The sequence below is a fragment of the Propithecus coquereli genome, unplaced genomic scaffold, assembly GCF_000956105.1.
Source record: "Propithecus coquereli isolate 6110/MARCELLA unplaced genomic scaffold, Pcoq_1.0 Scaffold673, whole genome shotgun sequence".
NCBI classification, from domain to species: domain Eukaryota; kingdom Metazoa; phylum Chordata; class Mammalia; order Primates; family Indriidae; genus Propithecus; species Propithecus coquereli.
The window spans coordinates 672,875-692,234 of record NW_012152763.1 but is presented as its reverse complement, the minus strand read 5'-3'; the positions used below and the strand labels follow the sequence as shown (position 1 = coordinate 692,234).

General features: G+C 56.1%; 1 protein-coding gene across 1 annotated transcript in view; it reads left to right on the top strand.

Annotated features, from left to right (window-relative positions):
- The window catches only part of INPP5A (inositol polyphosphate-5-phosphatase, 40kDa), a 180,749-nt gene that overhangs the window by 108,179 nt on the left and 53,210 nt on the right, over positions 1–19,360 (top strand). Inside the window, exons 5-6 of the mRNA XM_012660676.1 lie at positions 1,147–1,210; positions 10,154–10,257. Of these exons, the coding sequence (XP_012516130.1) occupies positions 1,147–1,210; positions 10,154–10,257 (168 nt within the window). The remainder of the gene's footprint in view (positions 1–1,146; positions 1,211–10,153; positions 10,258–19,360) is intronic.

The following is a 19,360-nucleotide window of genomic DNA, read 5'->3' as shown; positions in this document are numbered from 1 at the left end:
AACAGGCGACCAAAGAGGTGACGGGGGCCTCAGGGGCTGCGGACAGGGGCCAGGCCCCGCACCCCACATGCGGTAAGCCCAGGGTGTGCTCCCCTCATGCACGCACCCTGGCAGCCCTGGGTGTCTGGGGGACCCCAGCCTGGCTCCTTCTCCTGCAGCCCCTCTCCAAGACCCACCCTGCGAGCGTCTTCAGCGTGTGAGCGGCTCATGCCCTCAGAACTCCAGGCCTCACGCTGGGGTATAAGACGGCGTAATAGAGGGACCTAATTCGGGCTGTGCCAGTAGCTGGTATCTTGGCATCCTGTTAATTTTCTCAGTGAGGTGACAGTTTGTGGTGAGCAGGAGAGCATTCCCCTCAGGAGATCCATGCCAGAGCGCAGGGGTGCGGCATCATGGGTCATGGTTCCGCCCAAAGCAAAGCGCGAGTGCACAGGCCCACACAGATGCAGCAGGGCTGTCCTGTGCTTTGCGCTCAGCTTTCTGAAGATGCGGCAACTTCCCACACAAGAGGCTGGGGACAGGCCCTCCCAGTGGCTCCAGGCCTTTCCCTTTGGCGGAGCCCCGTGTGGTCTGGTCACGGCGTGCCCTCCTCTCGGCCACCTGCCCGGCCCCAACCCCCCCCCTCCCCGCCTGCCTTGTCCGGGCAATGGCCGCCCCCATTGTGGCCCGCTGTTGTCTTGCCGCTGCACGGTTAGCTCCATGAGCAGGGCCTGCTTATTAGGGCAGGTGTGTGAGGGTGTGATCACCTGTGGTGAAATTCAGTTCACTGAGCTTTGACAAGTGTGCCCAGTTTTATAACCACCAACTGCAATCCAGTTGGGGAGTGTGTCTATCAACCCAGAGTTTCCCCAGACCGTTTGTTGGGGTTGCCAGATTTAGCAAAAGAAAAGGTGTGTGCACAGATGCGTGTGCGATGCATACAGACGTGACCACACTCCTTCCGCAAACACCGCAGCACGTCTGGCTTTCAGACCAGGCGACTTCCCAGCCGACTCTGCGTGCTGAGCCTGGTGGTGCTGGGTGTGGGCAGGTTATCGCGTCTCGGTGACTGTGGTCAGGTTACAGGCAGGTAAGCTCTTGCTCGAAACTTTGCTGCAGAGATATTCCCAGTGCCAGTCTCATACGGTTTCTCTTTTTGCTCTGCAGGCACTAGGAAGCTTTTATTTTCTTCATGAATCCTTAAAAAACGTCTACCAGTTTGACTTTAAAGGTAAGACTTCTTGCCGTCTGCTGGGGTTTCCCACCTCGGCAGACGCCCCTCCGCCCATGCCCTGTGAGTGGGCTGCGGGATCTGGGTGTCGTGAGTCACTGGCCGGCAGTCACGAACCGGGGACCCTGAGAGAGCCTGGCTTCTGCTTCTGTGGTTTGGAGACACCCAGGCAGCCGTGGGCCCCTCCGCCACATGGCCACGCAGCTGCACCCGCGAGCCTCAGGCGGGGACCGGCTTCTGTAGAGTTGGCGGGAGCCGTATCTGTGTTCCTGTCAAATGTGAGAAAATGAAAAACAGAATGAGGGAATTGTGTATTTCAGAAACAAAAATGGACAGGAGCATGTTCGTGGCAGTGAGCAATGCTGTCCTCGTGTGGTGGGCAGACACCACATGCCGTAAGGCAAAGATTTGCCCCTGACACTCCTGCCAGCCTGAGCCTGTCCCATCTCGTTGGTTTCCGTGGCGCGGGGGCAGGTGAGTGTTGCCCCAGGTGTGCGAATTTCAGCCCGTGCCATGCTTGTGCCCCCACCTCCACCGGGCGTGTCTGTTCCTGCACGGAGATTCGTCTGAGCTCCACGTGGGCTCTGCAGCCGGAGCACGTCAACTGGAAATGTCACTGGAGTTGTAATGGCGGTGGAGAGCAACTGGTCACGTCAGCTGGAGCAGATTCGCTGTTTGCTCACTCAGGAGGCAGAGCGCCTCTTACAAACTGAGAGGCGGGGCCTTCTCCACGTTGCTCGGGTAGTGGTTTCTGCCGTGTGGAGAGCAGGATTCTAGCCAACAGAATGGCTTTTTGCCTGCCCGGTCGCCTGAGGCTTCTTCAGATACTTACAAATGCCAGCATCGGACCCTAACCCTAACCCTAACCCTGCCAGGGAATGTGGCAGGAATAGCCGACCAGAGCAGACAGGAGGCGGGCCAGAGGCTGCTCTTCCCTGGACTTAACAGGCGGCGGACCCAGTAAGTCGGGTTCCAGGCAGCCGGGCTGTGGGTGACAGCGCAGAGGCCGTGCAAGCCCAGCCTGTTCCGCCTGAAGCCGGGAGCAAAACCAGGACTGCCCTTCTAGGAACCGTGTATGTCAAGCCTAAGCGTGTTCCCGTTTGTGTTGCCATTCTTATACTACTAAGTCAAATGAATCACAAAGCATCGGCTAACCCACAGTTTATTTAAAACTGCGCATTGGATATACGTTTAACTCCAGCAGAACCTTGCCCGGGGCCTCCACATGGTCGACACTGACGGAAACTGTGCTAGGAACCGGCAGCGAGTGCACCCAGAGCTCGTGCCGGGAACGTGCGTTGACTCTGAAAGGCTCACAGCGTCGACAGTGCTGACCCTCAGCACAGGTGGGGGCTCGGGAGATCTCGGGAGGGGGAGTCTCAGGTGCGGATCTTAGGTGAGAGCTCAGGTTGGGGGTCTCAGGTCGGGGGTTCCGGTGGGGATCTCAGGTGGGGGGCTCAGGTGGAGGGATCCTTCCTGCCTCCACTCCTCAATCCGTGCCCTTCACAGGGATTGGTCGTCTGTTGAGCTGAGTTACAGCAAAAGCAATCTGGAATTGGTGAAAAGTTTGAATAAACTATTTTAAAATAATAGCCAGAATTTTTAAAAAATAAGGACCTAGTTAGAAGCTTAAGGAGGACCAGGAGGTCCAGATACATAGAAGTGAAGGGGTTTCCAGCTTCCAGCCCAGCAGGTAAGAGAGCTGGGCGTCATCACCGCATTCTCACAAGGAAAAGCCAAACAAACTGGAACGACGACTTGCCCAGACCCACCAGGGGATTACGGTGTGGGGCACACTGCCACCCCGAGGAACGGACAGGTGCACAGGCGGACACAGGGACCACAGCTTGCGGAGTGGGAACTGCATCCAGAGCCAGCGGCCTGCAGGGACACCAACGGGACCTGACCAGATGCTGGGGATGAAGTGCGGCCAAGCTCGCGAGAAGCCTTGCTGGGGCTCAGCCCTGTCGCTTCACCTCTGGGAGCCCCTCCCGCTCCCCGCAAAGAGCAGAGGAAAACCCTCTTGCATTGGCTGGGGAGGGGAAGGGACCGTTTGAAATATGCCAGGATGCTGTTCTGAGCAAGACTGCCCTTGGGGCACTCCTCACAGCCTAACGTACCTGGGGACAGGGGATACTGAGTCCGGCCCCCTGGAGCCCTCCTTTCTGGCCTCAGGTGTGTGGGGCGAGGGGTGGCTGAGGATCACAAGGAGGCCAGGGCCCAGGAGCACAGGCTGCAGAGGATAGAGACCCCAGACCTCGTCACCACGCCGTGCTAACGGTATCACAGCTCAGAGACCTGCGAAGCTCAGGCTCTAAGAAGTCTCACGGGAAACCCAGGGACAGTGAGGAGACAGAAACAGGAGCAGGAAAGGAGGCTGTATCTCTGATGCCAGCAGCTGCAGCAGGCGGTAGACATGCCCGGGCCCAAGCCAGAGCAACATAAAACCTCACCCTAAAAGCCTGTCTACCCCAGTTCCTTTTACCCGTTATTCACGTTCTACTTGTAACAAAAATTTACAAAAAGTGTGCTGAAATGTTAAAAAAAAAAAAAAATACAACCTAAAGCAAAAACACCTAAGAGTCAGAACCAGACTCAGATATGACAGAGATTTGGAATTATCAGTCTGGGAATTTAAAATAACTGTGACTAATACACCAAGGGCTCTGATGCTAAAAGCGGACAGTGTGTGAGAAAAGACGTGTGATGTCAGCAGAGGGACGGAAACCCTAAGAAGGAAGCCAAAGGAAAACCTGGGAATTCGCCACCCTGCTGCGGAGAGGAAGGGTGCCTCCGGGGCCTGTCTGCAGACTGGGCGTGGCCGAGGGAGGGTCAGGGAGATAGAAGTTACACCACGGGAAATTTCACAGACTGGAAAGTAAAGAGAAATAAGAATACGTTTAAATACCAGAACAAAATGTCACAAACCATAGGACAGCTACAAAAAGCGGCAACTTGCAGAGGGAACACTGGTAGGAGTAGAGAGAAAGGAACAGAAGAAATATTTGAAGTCACAGTGGTTGAGAATCTTCCAGAATTAGTAACCGACACCAAGCCACAAAGCTCAAAGAACACCAACACCAGGCAGGATAAATGCCACAGACTCTGTTCCCAGGCACGTCATATTCAAACTGCAGAAAATCAGAGACAGAGAAAACCCGAAAGAATCCAGTGCTCGGGCTTGGGGAAGAAACACCTTACCTGTAAAGGAGCAAGAATAAGAATCACAGCGAACTGCTCTTGAGAAACCACACGGGAAAGAAGAAAGTGGCGGGAAATATTTAAATCATTAAAGGGGAAAAAAATCAACCTAGACTTCTGTATTCCATGAAATTATTCTTCAAAAGTGACAGAGGAAGAAGACAGAGAAAGAAGACAGACAAAGGAAAATTGAAGTAATTTGTTTCCGGGAGACCCATCTTGCAAGAAATGCAAAGCTCTTCAACAGAAGAAAGATGATACAGACCAGAAGCTCTGATTTACATAAAGAAAGAGGATTAGAGAAGGAACAAGTGAAGGTAAAATAAAATGTATTTTTCCCACTCTTAATTGATCTAACAAATAATTTTTGTCCAAAGTAATAACAGCAGCCACGTATTGGGTGACCGGCGCTTGCGGGTAGAGAGATGATCAGTGGCAGGGCCACGAGGATGGGGGTGGGGTGCTCTGTCCGTGGGCGGTACAGCGTTATTTGTAAGAATGGGCTTGGACAGTCGTATATTACAAGCTCTGTGGCAGCCACTAAAGATTTTTAAAAAGACGTATAACTGATATGTCACAAGAGGAGAGAAAACGGAACCACATAAAATGCTCAGTAAGAGCCAAAGGAGGCAGAAGAAGAGTGGGAGACGAAAAAGGAGCAAAGAACACAGGCGACCACGGGAAAGTCAGAAACGTGGTCGGGATTATTCCGACTGTGTCAATGACCCTTTAAATGTAAGGGAGCAAAGGATGCCAGTTACAAGACAGACTGTTGGGGCAGATAAAAAGGACCCAACTGTGTTTCGTCGTCCATAACCTACTTAAAACACGTAGACACAAAGATTACGACGAAGGGATGGAGACAGGTGCACGGTGCTGCCACTGGTCAGGACAAGCTGGCTGAGGAGCTCTGCTGAGTTCAGACAGAGCTACCTCCAGAGCAAGGATGGTCACCAGCAACAAAGACGGACACTGCGTAACGATACAAAGGCCCGTTCTTTAAGAACGCACAACAGCCCTTACGTGTGTGCGCCTAACCGGAGAGCGCCAGAATACCCGAGGCAAAGACCAGTAGAACTGCAGGAAGAAGCAGATGAATCCACCATCACAGTTGGAGATTCCAACACCCTTTGTCGGAAATGGACAGACCCAGCAGGCCGAGAGTCGGTGAGGACATCGTGGACTCAGCAGCACCGTCTGACATTCGGGTCTGACTGGCGTCTGTGGGATGGTCCGTCCACTGACAGCAGAACATACGTTCTGGCCCAGCTCACGGAACATTCCCTGAAACGGAGCACGTCTGGGGCCATAAAACATACCTTCATAAATTTAAAAGTACAGAAACCATACACTGTGCTTACGGATTACAGTGGACTTAAACTAGAATCAGAAACAGAGAGACAACTGGAAATCCCAAAATACTTGAATATTAAACAACACATTTCTAGATCACACATGGGTCAAAGAAGAAGTCTCAAAAAATATTTGGAATGAAATGAAAATGAAAATACAAGTAGAAACAATCCTCAGAGGGAAACTTGTAGCACGAAATGCGTTATTAAAAAAGAAGAAAGATCTAAAATCAGTTCTCTAAGCTTCTACCTTAGGAAACTGTTAATAGGAGAAGAAAATTAAATCCAAAGTAAGCAGAAGAAAATAAATAATAAGAATTGGAGCAGAAATCAACAGAATTTAAAACAGGAAATCAATAGAGAAAATTAACAAAACCAAAAGCTGGTTCTTTGAGGAGATCAATAAAATTGATAAAGCTTTAGCCAGACTAACCAAGAAAGAGAGAAGAAACAAATGACTGACACCAGCCCGAGAGTGGGGCCATCACTGCTGTCCTGTGTGCAGCAAAAGGATGATAAGGGATTGTTATTAAGAAGTCTGTACCTGTGAATTTTGTAACTTGAATCGCTCAGGTCCTTGAAAGACAGAATCTATGAAAACGGCACAGGGACAACTAGGTAATCTGAACAGACCTAGAACTATTAATGGAATGGAATCAATCTCTAACAACCTTTAAAAAAAAACAAAAAGCACCAGGCCCAGATAGCTTCTCAGGTGAGTTCTAGCGAGCATTTAAGGAAGAAGTTATACCAGTTCCGTACAATCTCTTCCAGGAATATAAGCAGAGGGAAAACTTTCTAACTCATCCTATGAGGCCAGCACTACCGTAATACCAAAACCAGGTAACGATTACGAAGGACAACTACGGGCTAATAATACCTGTTACGAACTTAAAATGCAAAAATTCTCAGTAAAACATTAGCAGGTTGAATCCAACAATGTATATTAGTAGAAAACATAAACACTGTGGCCAGTTGGGTTTATTCCAGGTGCGAGAGGCAGGTTCCGCATTTAAAAGTCAATTGATGTAATCTGTCATGTCAGCAGGCTAAAGAAGGAAAGTCATTTAGTAACTTCAATAAATGCAGAAAAAGCATTTGACAAAATCCCAAACTCAATCATGACTGAAAAAAAAAAAAAACCCTCAGCAAACCAGGAGTGGAGGAGGACCCCCTCAGCTGGGCGAAGAGCAGCCGCGAATCCCACAGCGACGTCAGCCTCGGTGAGAAGTGGGAAGGACGTCCCCTCACACCATGTCTCAGCGTCTGGCCTGAAATCTCAGCTAATGTGATAAGACAAGAAAAGGAAATAAATGCGTATTGATGGGGTGGGGGGATAGGACTAAATCCCAAAGAATTAACAATGCCAACAGAACAAACCTGGTTCTACCAAGCTATTACCACTAACCGTGTGTTGCAGGACGCAGGTTAATGTGTAAAAGTCTATTGCTTTCCTGTATACCAGCAATTAACAAGTGGAATTTGAAATTAAAAACACAACATCATTTACGCTAGCATGTACAAAAAAGGAAGTACCTGGGAATATGTCTAAAAAATATGTCCAAGATCTCTGTGAGGAAAACTACGAAACTCTGATGACAGAAACCAGAGCAGAACTAGATGAACGGAGAGCTGTTTCGTCGTCACGGACAGTGCTGTGGTCTGTGTGTGCGTTTCCCCCCAAATCCATGTTCGCTCCTAACCCTGAGGTGGGGTGTTGGGGGTGGGGCCTCTGGGGAGACTGAATCATGAGTCAGAGCCCTCGTGAGCAGCATCAGAGCCCCTTGTGAACCAGTCCCGAGGGAGCCTGTCTGTCCCTTCCACCGTATGGGGACACAAGGCGCCATCCGTGAGGAGCGGGCCTTCGCCAGACCCTGGATGGCAGCGCCCTGACCAAGGACTGCAGCCCCCAGAGCACGGGACGCAAACTTTCTGTTGTTCACAAGCCGCCCAGTCTAAAGGACTTGCCCAGCCAAACACGGAGCTCACGGACCAAGACAGGGACGCGATGTGGTCAAGAGCTCAGTTCTTCCCGACTTGACCCAGGGGCTCCGTGCAGTCTTGTTGCAACCCCAGCACGCTGTCGCCCGTCTGCCGATGGGTGGGCCATGAGGGTCGCGTGGAAGGCAGCACGCTGTGCCAGGAGAGCAGCGGAGGACGGACCCGCCCCCTTCGGCACTGCCACGGGATTTGACTCAGTGATACACGGGCCACGGAGCGACATGGAAGAACCTTACATGCACATTGCGGGTGAAGGAAGCCCGTCTGAGGCGGCCAAACACTGTGTGATTGCAGCTCCATGACGGCCTGGAAAAGGCAGAACTGTGGGAACAATGAAAAGATCAGTGGTTGCCGATGTGGTGAGGGGAGGACGGATGAATCCGTGGGGCACAGAATGTGTTTGGGGCAGTGAGAATGCTCTGCGTGATACCACAGTGATCGACGTGTGAGAACACTGCGCGATACCACAGTAATGGACACGTGACATCACGTTTTGATACCACAGTGATAGACGCGTGAGAACACGCGCAGCCTTTGCAGTGCTGACCCTGTTCTTCAGCGGACTTTCAGGATGAATGTTTTTCTTTTCTGACAGGGGCAGGTGAGACTCAAACCTCAGACCATGTCTTGCATCCGTGTGTGTCCCATGTTCATACCTCTTTTCTGTGTCCCATGTCCTGTGTCCTGGCCGCTTCTCTGTGTCCCATGTCTCATGTCCCATGTCCGGGCCCCTTCTCTGTGTCCCATGTCCTTGTCTGGGCCTCCCTCCATGTCCTCAGAGCCCCCTCACGGGTTGTGGCTGTGTCTCCTCTCCACGTCCTCAGCTCTGGCCCAGGCTCCGCGGTGCTCAGTGGACATCCCTGTCAGGGGGCGCTCTGGGCCACGGAGGACTGTCCAGGCTATGCGTCTGGGGACCGATGGCGGGGGGAGCTGGAGAAGGCTGCGGGCGGGCGGGAAGGGGCGTGGGGCAGGTGGAGCCCAGGCTGCAGACTGCTTCACCCGGGCAGCTGTGCGCTCCCTGTGGCGGTTTGCGCTGGGACAGGTCTGCCCCTCCGTGGCCCCCAGAGAGGTTCGTTCTCCCCCTGCCCCCTCTCGTGCTGGGACGCTGGCCTCCCTGTGACGGGTGGTAAGTGCCGTCCTACGGAGATGGTGGCTGGTTTACGGTACGCGCTTCCTGTGATGAAATGCACTTGTGCCCCGTTTCCAGCCACAAACGGGCCAACTTATTTAAACACACTGTTCTTGGGTCTGGCCTCCGCCTACCTGCGCAGGGCACCAGCCTCCAGACACGCCGACGGGCCGTCTCCTGTTGCCTTGAGTGAGAAGAACCTACTACTGTCCTTCAGCAGGGACGGTACTGAGGGACTTGGGAGGCGTCAGAGCTAAACGTGCCTGAGCCATCCCAGGAATCGTTTCCATGCCTGGGAAAGACCAGGGTACGGTTAGCTCGTGGCTCTGAATTTGGGGAATGGTCTCTGTTTCATGTCTTGTTCCTGCTCCGTAAATGGCGGACACGTCTTGCGTGCTGTCTCCTGCCTGTGAGGCCCAAGCACCCGGATCCAGATCACGGGCTGGGGCGGCACCGTGAGAGCCGGCACCTTCCCTGGGAGGCCACGGCCCCTCCCACGTCCTCGGGTGGTCGGCGCTGCAGAAACCTCAGGTTTGCGCTGCTCGTGGGACACAATTGGCCGTTTGTTGCAGAGCTGTCCCGAGATCGTCCTTGACACCCGGTAGTGGAAGCCCTGGCCCACGCGACGTCGTGCGGAGAGGCCGGCAGCTGTCCGCGGGCCGTGCTAGTGCATTTGAGGAGTGGTCCGAGGCTCATTCCTCACACGCCGTGGCGGGCTGGGCTGCCTGCGTGTGCAAAGGAAGGCCCCAGGCCCGGGCGTGAACGGCAGCAAGACCACCCCATCCGCAGGAGATTTGCTGGTGGGTGTGGGGGAGGCCACTGTGGCAGCAGCTGGCAGAGCCAGTCCGGAGGCTCCTGCCTGCGCTGCGTCCCTCCAGCTCTGTAGAACGAACGCTTCCCTGGGATATGAGTGATGTTGGCTGGATTCGAGGAGGAAATCGATGTTGTAAAATAAATTCCTGCGGAGGTCTGAGTGAATGGTAATTCCACGGCCCTCTTAAACATATTCATGGTTCTAAAGAGGACGCCAGTTAGCCCCTGTGAGTCTGTGGGCTGGGAGCTCTCGGGGGATGATGGAGTGGCGAGTTGGAGTCCAGGTCGGGTGGAGTTACAAGCTCGGGCCTGGGGGCGGGTGCCTCCCTGTGTCCTCTCGGAGCCTCCCTGGCCCCACGGGGCTGCACATGGGCCCCCGAGCAGCGCTTGGCTGGTTGGCTTGGGCGCAGAGATGAAGTGTTCACCGCCTCCTCTGGTCTTTTCCAGCCAAGAAGTACAAAAAAGTGACCGGCAAAGAGATCTACTCGGACACGCTGGAGAGCACGCCCATGCTGGAGAAGGAGAAGTTCCCGCAGGACTACTTCCCCGAGGTCAGTCAGGCGCCCAGCGACGCCTCTGTGTGTGCTTCCTGCATCGCGGGTCAGAGCTGGCTGGTGCCAGCTGCCAGTGTTCTGCCTTTCTGGGAGGTTCCAGGCCCTCCTGGGTTGATCCCGGCTGTCACAGACAAGGGAGTGGCACCTTATGTGTTCTGCGCCATGTCAGCGGTAAATTCTCCCATTGTCACGTCCAGGCCACAGAACCTGCTCCCGAGATGCAGGAGGATGTCGGTTGGCTCACCCGGGGTGCACCTGGGGCCTCCAGCACGCGGGTGTGGGAGGGTCGCGCTGGGCAGGGAGAGCCAGGACGGTGGCTGCTGTGCCCTGCCAAGGTGTCGGAGGGACCGTGCCACACAGCGGCGTCTGTCCTGTCCCAGCGCAGGAGCGCGAGGGCAAGGTCCTGTTCACGGCAAACCTTGGGCGGCCGTGCCGGCTAACGAGTAGCACAGCTGCACACGGGGAGGTTAGACCACGTCCCCACAGTCCTGTGGCTGCTTACGAGAGTTTAGAAATTAGAAAGTCAGGGACTATTTGTTGTCTCACTGCGCAGACAAAAGTAATCGTGAAATGCCGGTGCAGTTCCTTCGGTTTTAGTGCATTTTGTTTAGTTTCTGTGTGTGTTTATGTGGCTGTTACACCATCTGGGTAATTTTGGATGGTGTTATTTTTTAGCACATCTTAGAACCAGCATTTTTGGAGCCTCCCAAACTTGTGCAGTTACCGTGGCGACTCAAGAGTTTATCGCCTTGCCCTTTTGTCATCCGTTAGATCACAGCGAGGTTGGGACACCTTGACCGGAAGCATTTTGAGTGCTGAAAACGAAGAGGTGATGGCTGTTCCCGGTCTGGGCGCCCCCCACCCCTGCCGTGACAGAGCGGGTGCGTGGAGCTTGTCTGCTCAGCCCCAAGAAGGATTGCTCCGCGATCCCCTTCTCCGCGCGGGTCTTTCTGCAGGGGAGGCGGCCGCGCCCGTGCACAGGCTGATTCTAGCAAGGCCACAACTTTATTAACTTGCTTTATGGCGCGATCCTTGAGCACAGGGCTCGTGGCCGCCTCCGTGAAGGATGGGTGCTCTTGTCACCCTGGGGCTCAGCTTCCTCATCCATTTGTCGTCGGGCCAAGGACACGGCATCTGCCGGCCGCCTCCTGTCCTCAGCCTGTTCCTGGGTCTGCTCCCTGCCTGCCCACCCTCAGCGAACTGCCCTTGGAGGAGGAAGCGCAGGAAAGCCCCGGGGCCTCTCTGTGCAGAGCTGAGCCCTGCGTTGTGACAGTTCCCCAGAATGCTGCCACGTGGTGGCACGCACCTCATGAGGGCTGTGGGGGCCGTGGTTCCCTTGGAGAAGCTGTGAGCCGAGCTCCGGGCTCCATTCGACCCAGACCAGAGCCCGCGTCTCAGAGCGCCCAGAGACAGGCTCAGGGACCCAGTGAAGGGCTGGGGCCGCCTCTGCCCAGGCACTGGCCCTGGACTGGTCCCAGGGAGGGGCTGCAGCCTGGCGTCTTGCCTCGGTGGGCCTCGGTCTGCTCAGCCACTCCCCCGAGCCATGTCGCCACCCTGAGGCTGCGTGGCCTCTGAGGACATGCGGGCCCTGGCCGTGGAGCCAGGCTGATGACATGCCCCCCCCCACCAGGTAGAGGTTCCCCACATGGTGCCCCTGGCCCCCATCATCTGTTTTGGCAAAAGCACTGGGGGCCCAGCGGTGATGGGGGTGGAAGCCCTGGCCCTCCCCAGCCTCCCTGCCCACGCTGATGTCCAGCCGTTCCCTGCGTCTCATCTGTCCCAGATGGGTGGGGAGAGCCCAGGAGGGCCCCTGAACCTACCAGGGATGGGCCGACGTGTGTCCTGAGAGACCAGAGGCAGCAGGGGTCAGCCAGGGAGGGCAGCCGGGATGGACAGGGCCCTTGGCAAGGAGCAGGACACGAGGGACAGCTTGGGCCCCGGGCGTGGAGAGCCATGGGGGCGGGGGAACCAGGACGGGGCGGGGGTGGGGCAGGGCTGGTTGCCGATGCTGCCAGGCTGGCCACTGCCAGGGTCTGCTGGGGCTGGGGACCGAGGCTGGGCTTAAGCTGGACGGAGGAGGCCCCTGACGGGGGGAAGCCGACCTGAAAGGCAGCTCTGGACAGGGGCCCGCGGCTGGAGCCTGCTCAGACCCCAGGGCAGCAGGTGCCCCGCAAGTCGCTTTCCTGCATTCGCAGCTCCCTCCTTTAGGTGCTGCAGGACCCTGAGCTGTCCAGATGTCGAGAACTGAGTAGGGAACAGGCCACAGGCACCCAGGGCCCCTGCAGGCTGAGGGTGGGTGGCAGTGAGTGCTCGGCGCCCTGCCCTCCCCAGTCCCTGGCGGGGCCCCTCCCAAGGGTGGTGTCCGCTCTACACCAGGCCTTGTGCGCACGTCTCCGCAGGCAAGGCCAGCCCAGGGGCCCCCAGCGTGCAGCCTCCACCCCGGGACTGCAGGGGCTTGCCGGCAGCCCGCGTCCCACCTCCGTTGTCGGTGACTCCAGAATCTGGGATGAGCAAACCCCGTCTGCATCTCCGTCTTCAGAGCTGGGGCTCCAGGGGCCCAGTGTATCCCTGGCCTCTGCATCTGTGTGTTGCCAGGGCCCCGAGCAGCGTCACTCCATCTTTCTGAGGGGGACCCCAGGTGGAACCACCCAGGGCAGGGTCTAACTTCCCGCGAGGCCGCACTTCTTGTCCAGGGCAGCCCTGGGCCCTGCCTGGCGGGGCCTCCCCCAGGCTCTCTGGACCCCCACCCATTGAGGCTGGGGGCGGGGGGCTCTGCGGTGACTCTGCACCCGTTGGAGGGTGCCCCTAGCCTTGGTCCTGTTGGCAGTGTTCTGTCCCCTCCAGGGCGCTGGCGTGGTCTGTGGGACAGAGCGTTGAGGGGCTGTCTCCCTCCCACAAGGAAAGCAGCCGCAGCCCAGGTTCGGGCCTGTCCTGCCTCAGTGGCCCCAGCGCCAGGTGATCATGTCGTCACGTCTACGGGCAGAGGAGGAAACGCATTCCTGGGACGTAGACTCGTGGGAAGGAGCAGGCCTTGGTGTCTCTAGGTGGACCTGTCTCCCGGCCTGGAGAGCACGAGTTGCAGCCCACAGTCCGGCGGTCGGTTGGCCAGCAGGGCCTCGTGGCTGCTGGTGGCTGCACAGAGGGGCCAGCCCTGCCCAGGGCCCGGGCTTTCTGGGGGTCAGCATGTGCATTGCCACCCCGCCACCCTGGAGACCACCTGGGATCCGTGTTCCTGACCTGGCGTGGTACGCACGCGAGTCCAGGCACATTTCCTTCCATTCTGGTGAATCAACAGAACGGAAATCTTATTTTACAAATCATAAACTTTTAACGATCTGTCAAGACTGTAGCATTTCCTAAACGTCCAAAGCTTCGCGAAGCGTGTGCAGCTTCCGCATGTCTGTAACGGAGGGATCCCAGCGAGGCCTCTGCCTGCTGCCGGCCTGGCCACGCCACAGCCACGGCCCCTGCCCAGCCACCCCTTCCTCCGGGCCCTTGTGCCGAACCTGCCACTGTGCTTGGACACGTTTTGGGGGAGGGAACTGGTTCAGACTGATTTCTGTCTCTTTGATTACCATCACTTAGGCTAATCTGAGTGTAATTATGGTGATGGAGGCGTAATGTAATTCCAAATAATCACAGCCCACCGCGTAGAAAACTAACGAAACTTCCTCTGTGATTTATGGCGCTTTTGGCTCCGTATGAATTCCAAATGGCGCCTCTGGGAGCAACACTGCAGATAATGCGAGGCCATTTTTAAAAAGCAGATTTGTGTAGTCGATCACAGCAAGTCATTTTTTTCCTTTTGCCCGTGGTGAGAAATTGGTTGTTACCATAGATCACAGGCCTGCTGCAAGCTCTTACGAAAGATGAATTAATTCCACTAATGCTCTAAGCGGCCTCTGCGGCGTGGGCTGTGTGGCGATAACCTCCCCGCAGCCTCTCTTTTCTCCATGGCGATTTATGCCATCTTTTAGTAGATGAAACCGCCTGTATTCGCTATCCATCTGCCAGCTGCAGGCATCCCATTAACAGGGCCGGGCAGAGACTTCATATTGTGCTGTGAAGGATGCGCTCCGTCCCATGATGCGGATCCCACTGGTGAAAACCCCTCTGGGAGCAGAGCAGCCGCCACCATCCCAGCCGTGATCTCCTGAGGGGTGCTGGGCGAGGGCCTCAGCGGGTGGTCGGGGCCCAGGAAGTTTCAGAGCCCAGACTTGGAGGGAAGAGCTCAGTCAGACATCGGGGGCCCCACCCCCACACTGTCTGTTTCCATCTGCAATGGGCCAGGCAACACGCACCTGCACCTGGCGGCCGCAGGGCCCTTTCTGCCAGCGAGCAGGTGGTCTGTGGCAGAGCCCCGGGACTCCTGTGTGTGCACCCCCAGATGCAGTGCGTCCTAGGCCTGCAGGGAAGACGGCTGTGGGGCATTTCAGGGAGGGGCGTTCAGGTGAGCCGAGGAGCAGCCTCCGAGAAAGGCACCTGCGCCTTCTGATGGCCTTAGGGGTGGGTTCCTTTGTCCCCACCAGGATGGGCCCCAAGTGCTCAGGACTTGGCCAGGACAGGGAGCAAGTGGCCAAAACGAGGGCGCTTTGGTCCAGGCGTGAGCGGGTGGGTCCTCACTCTGCGTTCTCCTCCAGGGAGCTGGCCACCTTGGGCAGGTCGAGGTCTTTGGGCGCTAATTTCCTCACTGGTGACACGAGGGCGCTGCTGTCCCTGAAGGCTGCGTGGGACGCTGCATGGGAACCTTCTTCCGCCCAGCGCGTCCCGGCCTGAACCCTAAGCACACGATCCAGCTTTGAGCCACAGGCTGTGAAAATACCAGAGTGTCGTGGGTTGTAGCTTCGTTTTCCATACTGTAAAATCGTTCAGAAACGCAGTCTCAACACATTCCCAATCGATGGGCTTATCTCAGAAGGAACATACTTTCTACAAATACTTTATCAAGACTATTTGGTTATACTATTAAATTCTCTGAGATTCATTTGCAATTTAGTTAAAATCTTTCAATGTAGTTAGAATCCTAAAATAACACTTATTACCAGTCTATGTTATAAAAAAAAAAGTAACACGTTGTTTCCGGTTTGATTTATTGAGACTATTAATAATTAATGTTGAAAATAATTTCCATTGTTATGGAAAATTTAAAAATCTAAACAATCAAGATGTGCACACATGCACATATGTTCAGGATATATTCACAAACATCCATGTACATCTTGATTAGCACAAATAATTGAAAACTGAGGGGAACAATAATGTTTGGCACAAAAATTCCCAAATGCCTTCCCTTTTTAGTGGAAGAAAAGCTGTTGCCAGTTATGTTAATTCCAGGCCAGAGCGTGAGTGTGTTCAGTGGGGGTCTCAGCTGCACCTGTCGGAACTGGCCTGGTCACAGGGAGTCTCCATGTCCCTCCTGGAAACAGGACGAGTGGTGTCCTGGGGACAGCTCCTCTCCACTGCGGACACACCCGCCCCTCAGGGCTGCAGACCGTCTCTGCCCACTCCTTCAGCGCGTGGGCGTGGGGGCTCTAGATCCCGCAGGGTGAGGACCCCGCCTCGTGGAGCGTGTGGCGGCTCGAGAGTGGACAGCCGTGCACTTAGCGAGCCCTACACGTGTTTGGGCGGGCTGTGCCTGTGTGACAGATCCTGGGGGTCCCATCCTTCAGGCCCACGTTCCTGAGCCCTAGTCCAGCCACTCGGGGGAGACGGGACGGGGAGGAGGAGCCGGCACGGGCCCTGCCGAGGGGGAGCTGGCGGAGGGTGTTGGCCACGGCTGGCTGGGAGCAGCCTCTGTGCTTCCGCTGAGCTCACGTTTCTGGGGGTCCCTTTGGGTGCCCCCACTGGTGCCCCACCCTGCAGACATGCTTCTCGCACAGGGGCTGGTCCTGGCTGTCCTCCCTGCAGTGTCCTCAGTGGCTTTGTGCCCTCGGACCCTGGTCAGGTCACTCTTTAATTGGGCCGTCAAGGAAGTGGACTCAGGCTCTTGGGGTCATTACCCGTCACTGCCTGTGGGAATCTCATCGGCCCGCGGTGCACTTGACGTGGACTCGGCCACTCCCAGCCCGGCCCGTCCCAGTGTTAGTGTCGGCGGCAGGTTTCCTGACTCACGGATCAGAGGTTGTGCACGAAAGTGGTTTCCAGGGAACTGACCCCACCACTATATCTCCACATAGGGTGTCTTAGTCTGTTTTGCACTGCCATAAAGCAATACCTTTATGGGAATTATCCTTATCAGGTAATTTTTAAAGAAAAGAGGTTAATTTGGCTCAGGGTTCTGTGGACCGTACGAGGAGCGTGTCCTCTGCATTGCTGGGGAAGAGGGTGCTGCCCTCGGGCCAGACGCTGAGGGTGCGAATCGCGAGCGTGGACCATCTGTGGCAGGTGGCGCCTCGGCTGTTTCCAGGACAGACTGCCGGCAAAGCATGGGTGGGATTTGGACGTGTGGAGGGTGGTGGAGGAGCGTCCCAGACAGAGGTGGAGAGCAGGGTGTGCAGGGGGCAGAGACTGTGAGCGTCCATCCGTGTCCCCGCGGCTGGGCTGTCTCCCGTCCACCCAGGAGGGTGGAGCCTGGCTGGGCTGCACCAGCCCCCAGCTTCCCGTGTGTGTGTTCCCATCGCAGACACAATTACTTACGTGAAACGAGCACAAATGTTTCCAGGGCCACGTGGCCCCCAGAGAGCCACCTACTGGAGCTGGCAGCCACGTTTGGGATCAGATGTGAACGTCTAGTGCAGCAGACAGGTGAGCCTGCCGCCATGCTGTGCAGCTCCCCAGCCCAGACTGTCTGGGCAGCAGGTGGACCACCTGTCTGGCGACACTGTGTCCAGTGTCCAGGAGCTTTGGTGCAGCCCCTGTTGTCCAGTAGGCAGAGTGGCCTGAGCGTGGCGGGTGTGCAGGCTCAGAGCCAGAGCCTCGTGTGGCGGGAGGCAAGGCCACCTGGACAGCAGAGCTGGAGCCCAGAGTCTGATCCCTGGTCTGGACCAGGAGGAGTGTCTGGGAGCTCCGTGCCTGTTCCTTAGTTCCCCTGTGAACCTGGAACTTCTCTGAAAAACAAAGTCTATTATAAGAACACTGTGCTCACCTGGGGCTGTAGAAGTGAAGGGAGCAGAAGGCAGAGTCACCTGTAGGCCGTGTGGGTATCTGTGGACACCCTGGTGTCACGGGAGCAGGGACGCTGGGATGCCACGGAACCGCCAGGTGGAGAAGGTGGCGTTCCCTCAGCAGGAGGTGACGAACCACGGGAGTGTGTGCGGTGAACAGACACAGAGTGTGGATTCACTGCAAAGATAACTAATTTTGAGGAACAAGCTGACAAAGAGTTTAAAATAGATGTGTTCAGAATGCTCGAACAGATAAATGGAAGGATAGAGTTCATCAAAAATAAGATGTTCTTCAACTAAAACAAATAAAATAAGAACAAGGGAACGTGTGAAAGAACCCGCCGTTGACCGTAACAGAGGAGATCCTGATGCAGACGTGGTCAGAGAGAGTCGGTGAATCTGGGGTGTCATTAAGGAGTTTATTCAAAACGTAGCCAGGAGAGACAGACGTTCTTGTTTTGTTGGTGGTTTTGATGGTTTTTATTTTTATAGAAAAGAGCAATTAAAAGGCTCAAATGTTCGCCCAAGAGAAATTCCGAGAGGAACAAGGGGAGCGATGTTGGAAGGGACGAGAGGGGAGATTTTACCAAAGTCAGCGGCTCTCCAGACTGGAGAGTTTGGGTCAGAGCAGGGTGTGCAAGATAAACTCGGGCCCAGATTGTAGCGAAGCTTCAGGATGTTGGTGACAGGAGAAAAACTTTTTAAACAACCAGAGAGAAGAAAATACACACAGAGTTGGCAGTTAGTTCTTCCTGTCAGCAGTGGTGCAGGGCAGCTGAGAGTGCGGGAGGACGTGGCCGCCCAAGTGGCCACCTGGGTTGGGTGGAGCCAGCGGGAGGGGGCAGGAAGGGGCAGGAAGAGGAGCCCCTGGGCCAGGAGTCCCGCAGCTGGTCGGGGAGGGAGCTGGGGCAGGAGGCTGAGGGGCTGCAGAGGCTTGGGCAGTGCCTGGCGGCCGAGAGAGGAGCCGGGGGGACAAGGTCCATGGGTTTCGAGGGTGGAGGCCGTGGGGGCCTTGCAGGGTGCGTTTTGGGAGGGGTCAGAATCAGGAGCCAGTTGAGGATTGAGTGGGGGCGGAAGAACGGGGAGCCCTGTGTTGGGACGGCTGTTCTCTTGTTGCAGGGTTAGCGAGGAGGGGTGTGGCCAGCAGGGTGCAGGGAGAGCTGCTTTTGTAACTCCTGATCTATTTGTATTAAATAAAGAAGTGAGGTGACAGCCACCGAGTTGCCTGGGCCCGTGTCCCTGGACCCTTCTCTCATGCGGGGAGCACATCTCCTCCTCCCATTTCACTCTGGGCCTCCAGGCCGTCCTCCCATTGTCCCTCCTCTGCCGTCCTCCGTGGGTGTGGTGGCCCTGCCCTGGGGGTGGCTTTGGGGGCAGGCCATGCCCTGCAGAATCCCGAACTCCATGCCACGTGGCATTTGCGAGGCGAGGGGCAGGCCCCCTCCTCCCACTGCCTCCCCAGGGGTTTTCAGGGGTGCTGGGCAGGCGCCCCACCCCCACCCCAAAGCTGCTCAGGCTGTGCCGCTGCCTGTTCTGTGTGGCTATTTAAGCTAAAATTAGGATAAAGCAGAGTTTAAAATTCAGCTGTTCGGTCACAGGCTTCGTGCACTTGGTGTCGGGCAGCACCGGCCACGGCCTCCGTGCTCTGTGCCGCACCTCCCTGCGCAGCAGGAGCAGCAGTGGAGAGAGGCCGCAGCCACCTGGTCCCCGCAGCCCGTAGCCGTGGACAGGGCCACTGCCGGGTCTCGGCCCCACGCCCCTCCCTGCCCCCAGCCCTCTGGAAGCCAGCGAGGGCAGTGCGGCGTGGTGGCCCTTCTCTCGGACTCTGGAGGAAGCATGCAGAGGTGGACCCCGGCTTTCTCGAGTCTGAGTCCTTTTTCTGTTCGCAGCCGACCCACTGGCGCTGCTGTAATGAAGCACTTTAGGCTGGGTAATTTATAGACAATAGAAACTTACTTCTCGCGGTTCTGGGGTCTAGGAAGTCCAGAATCAAGGTG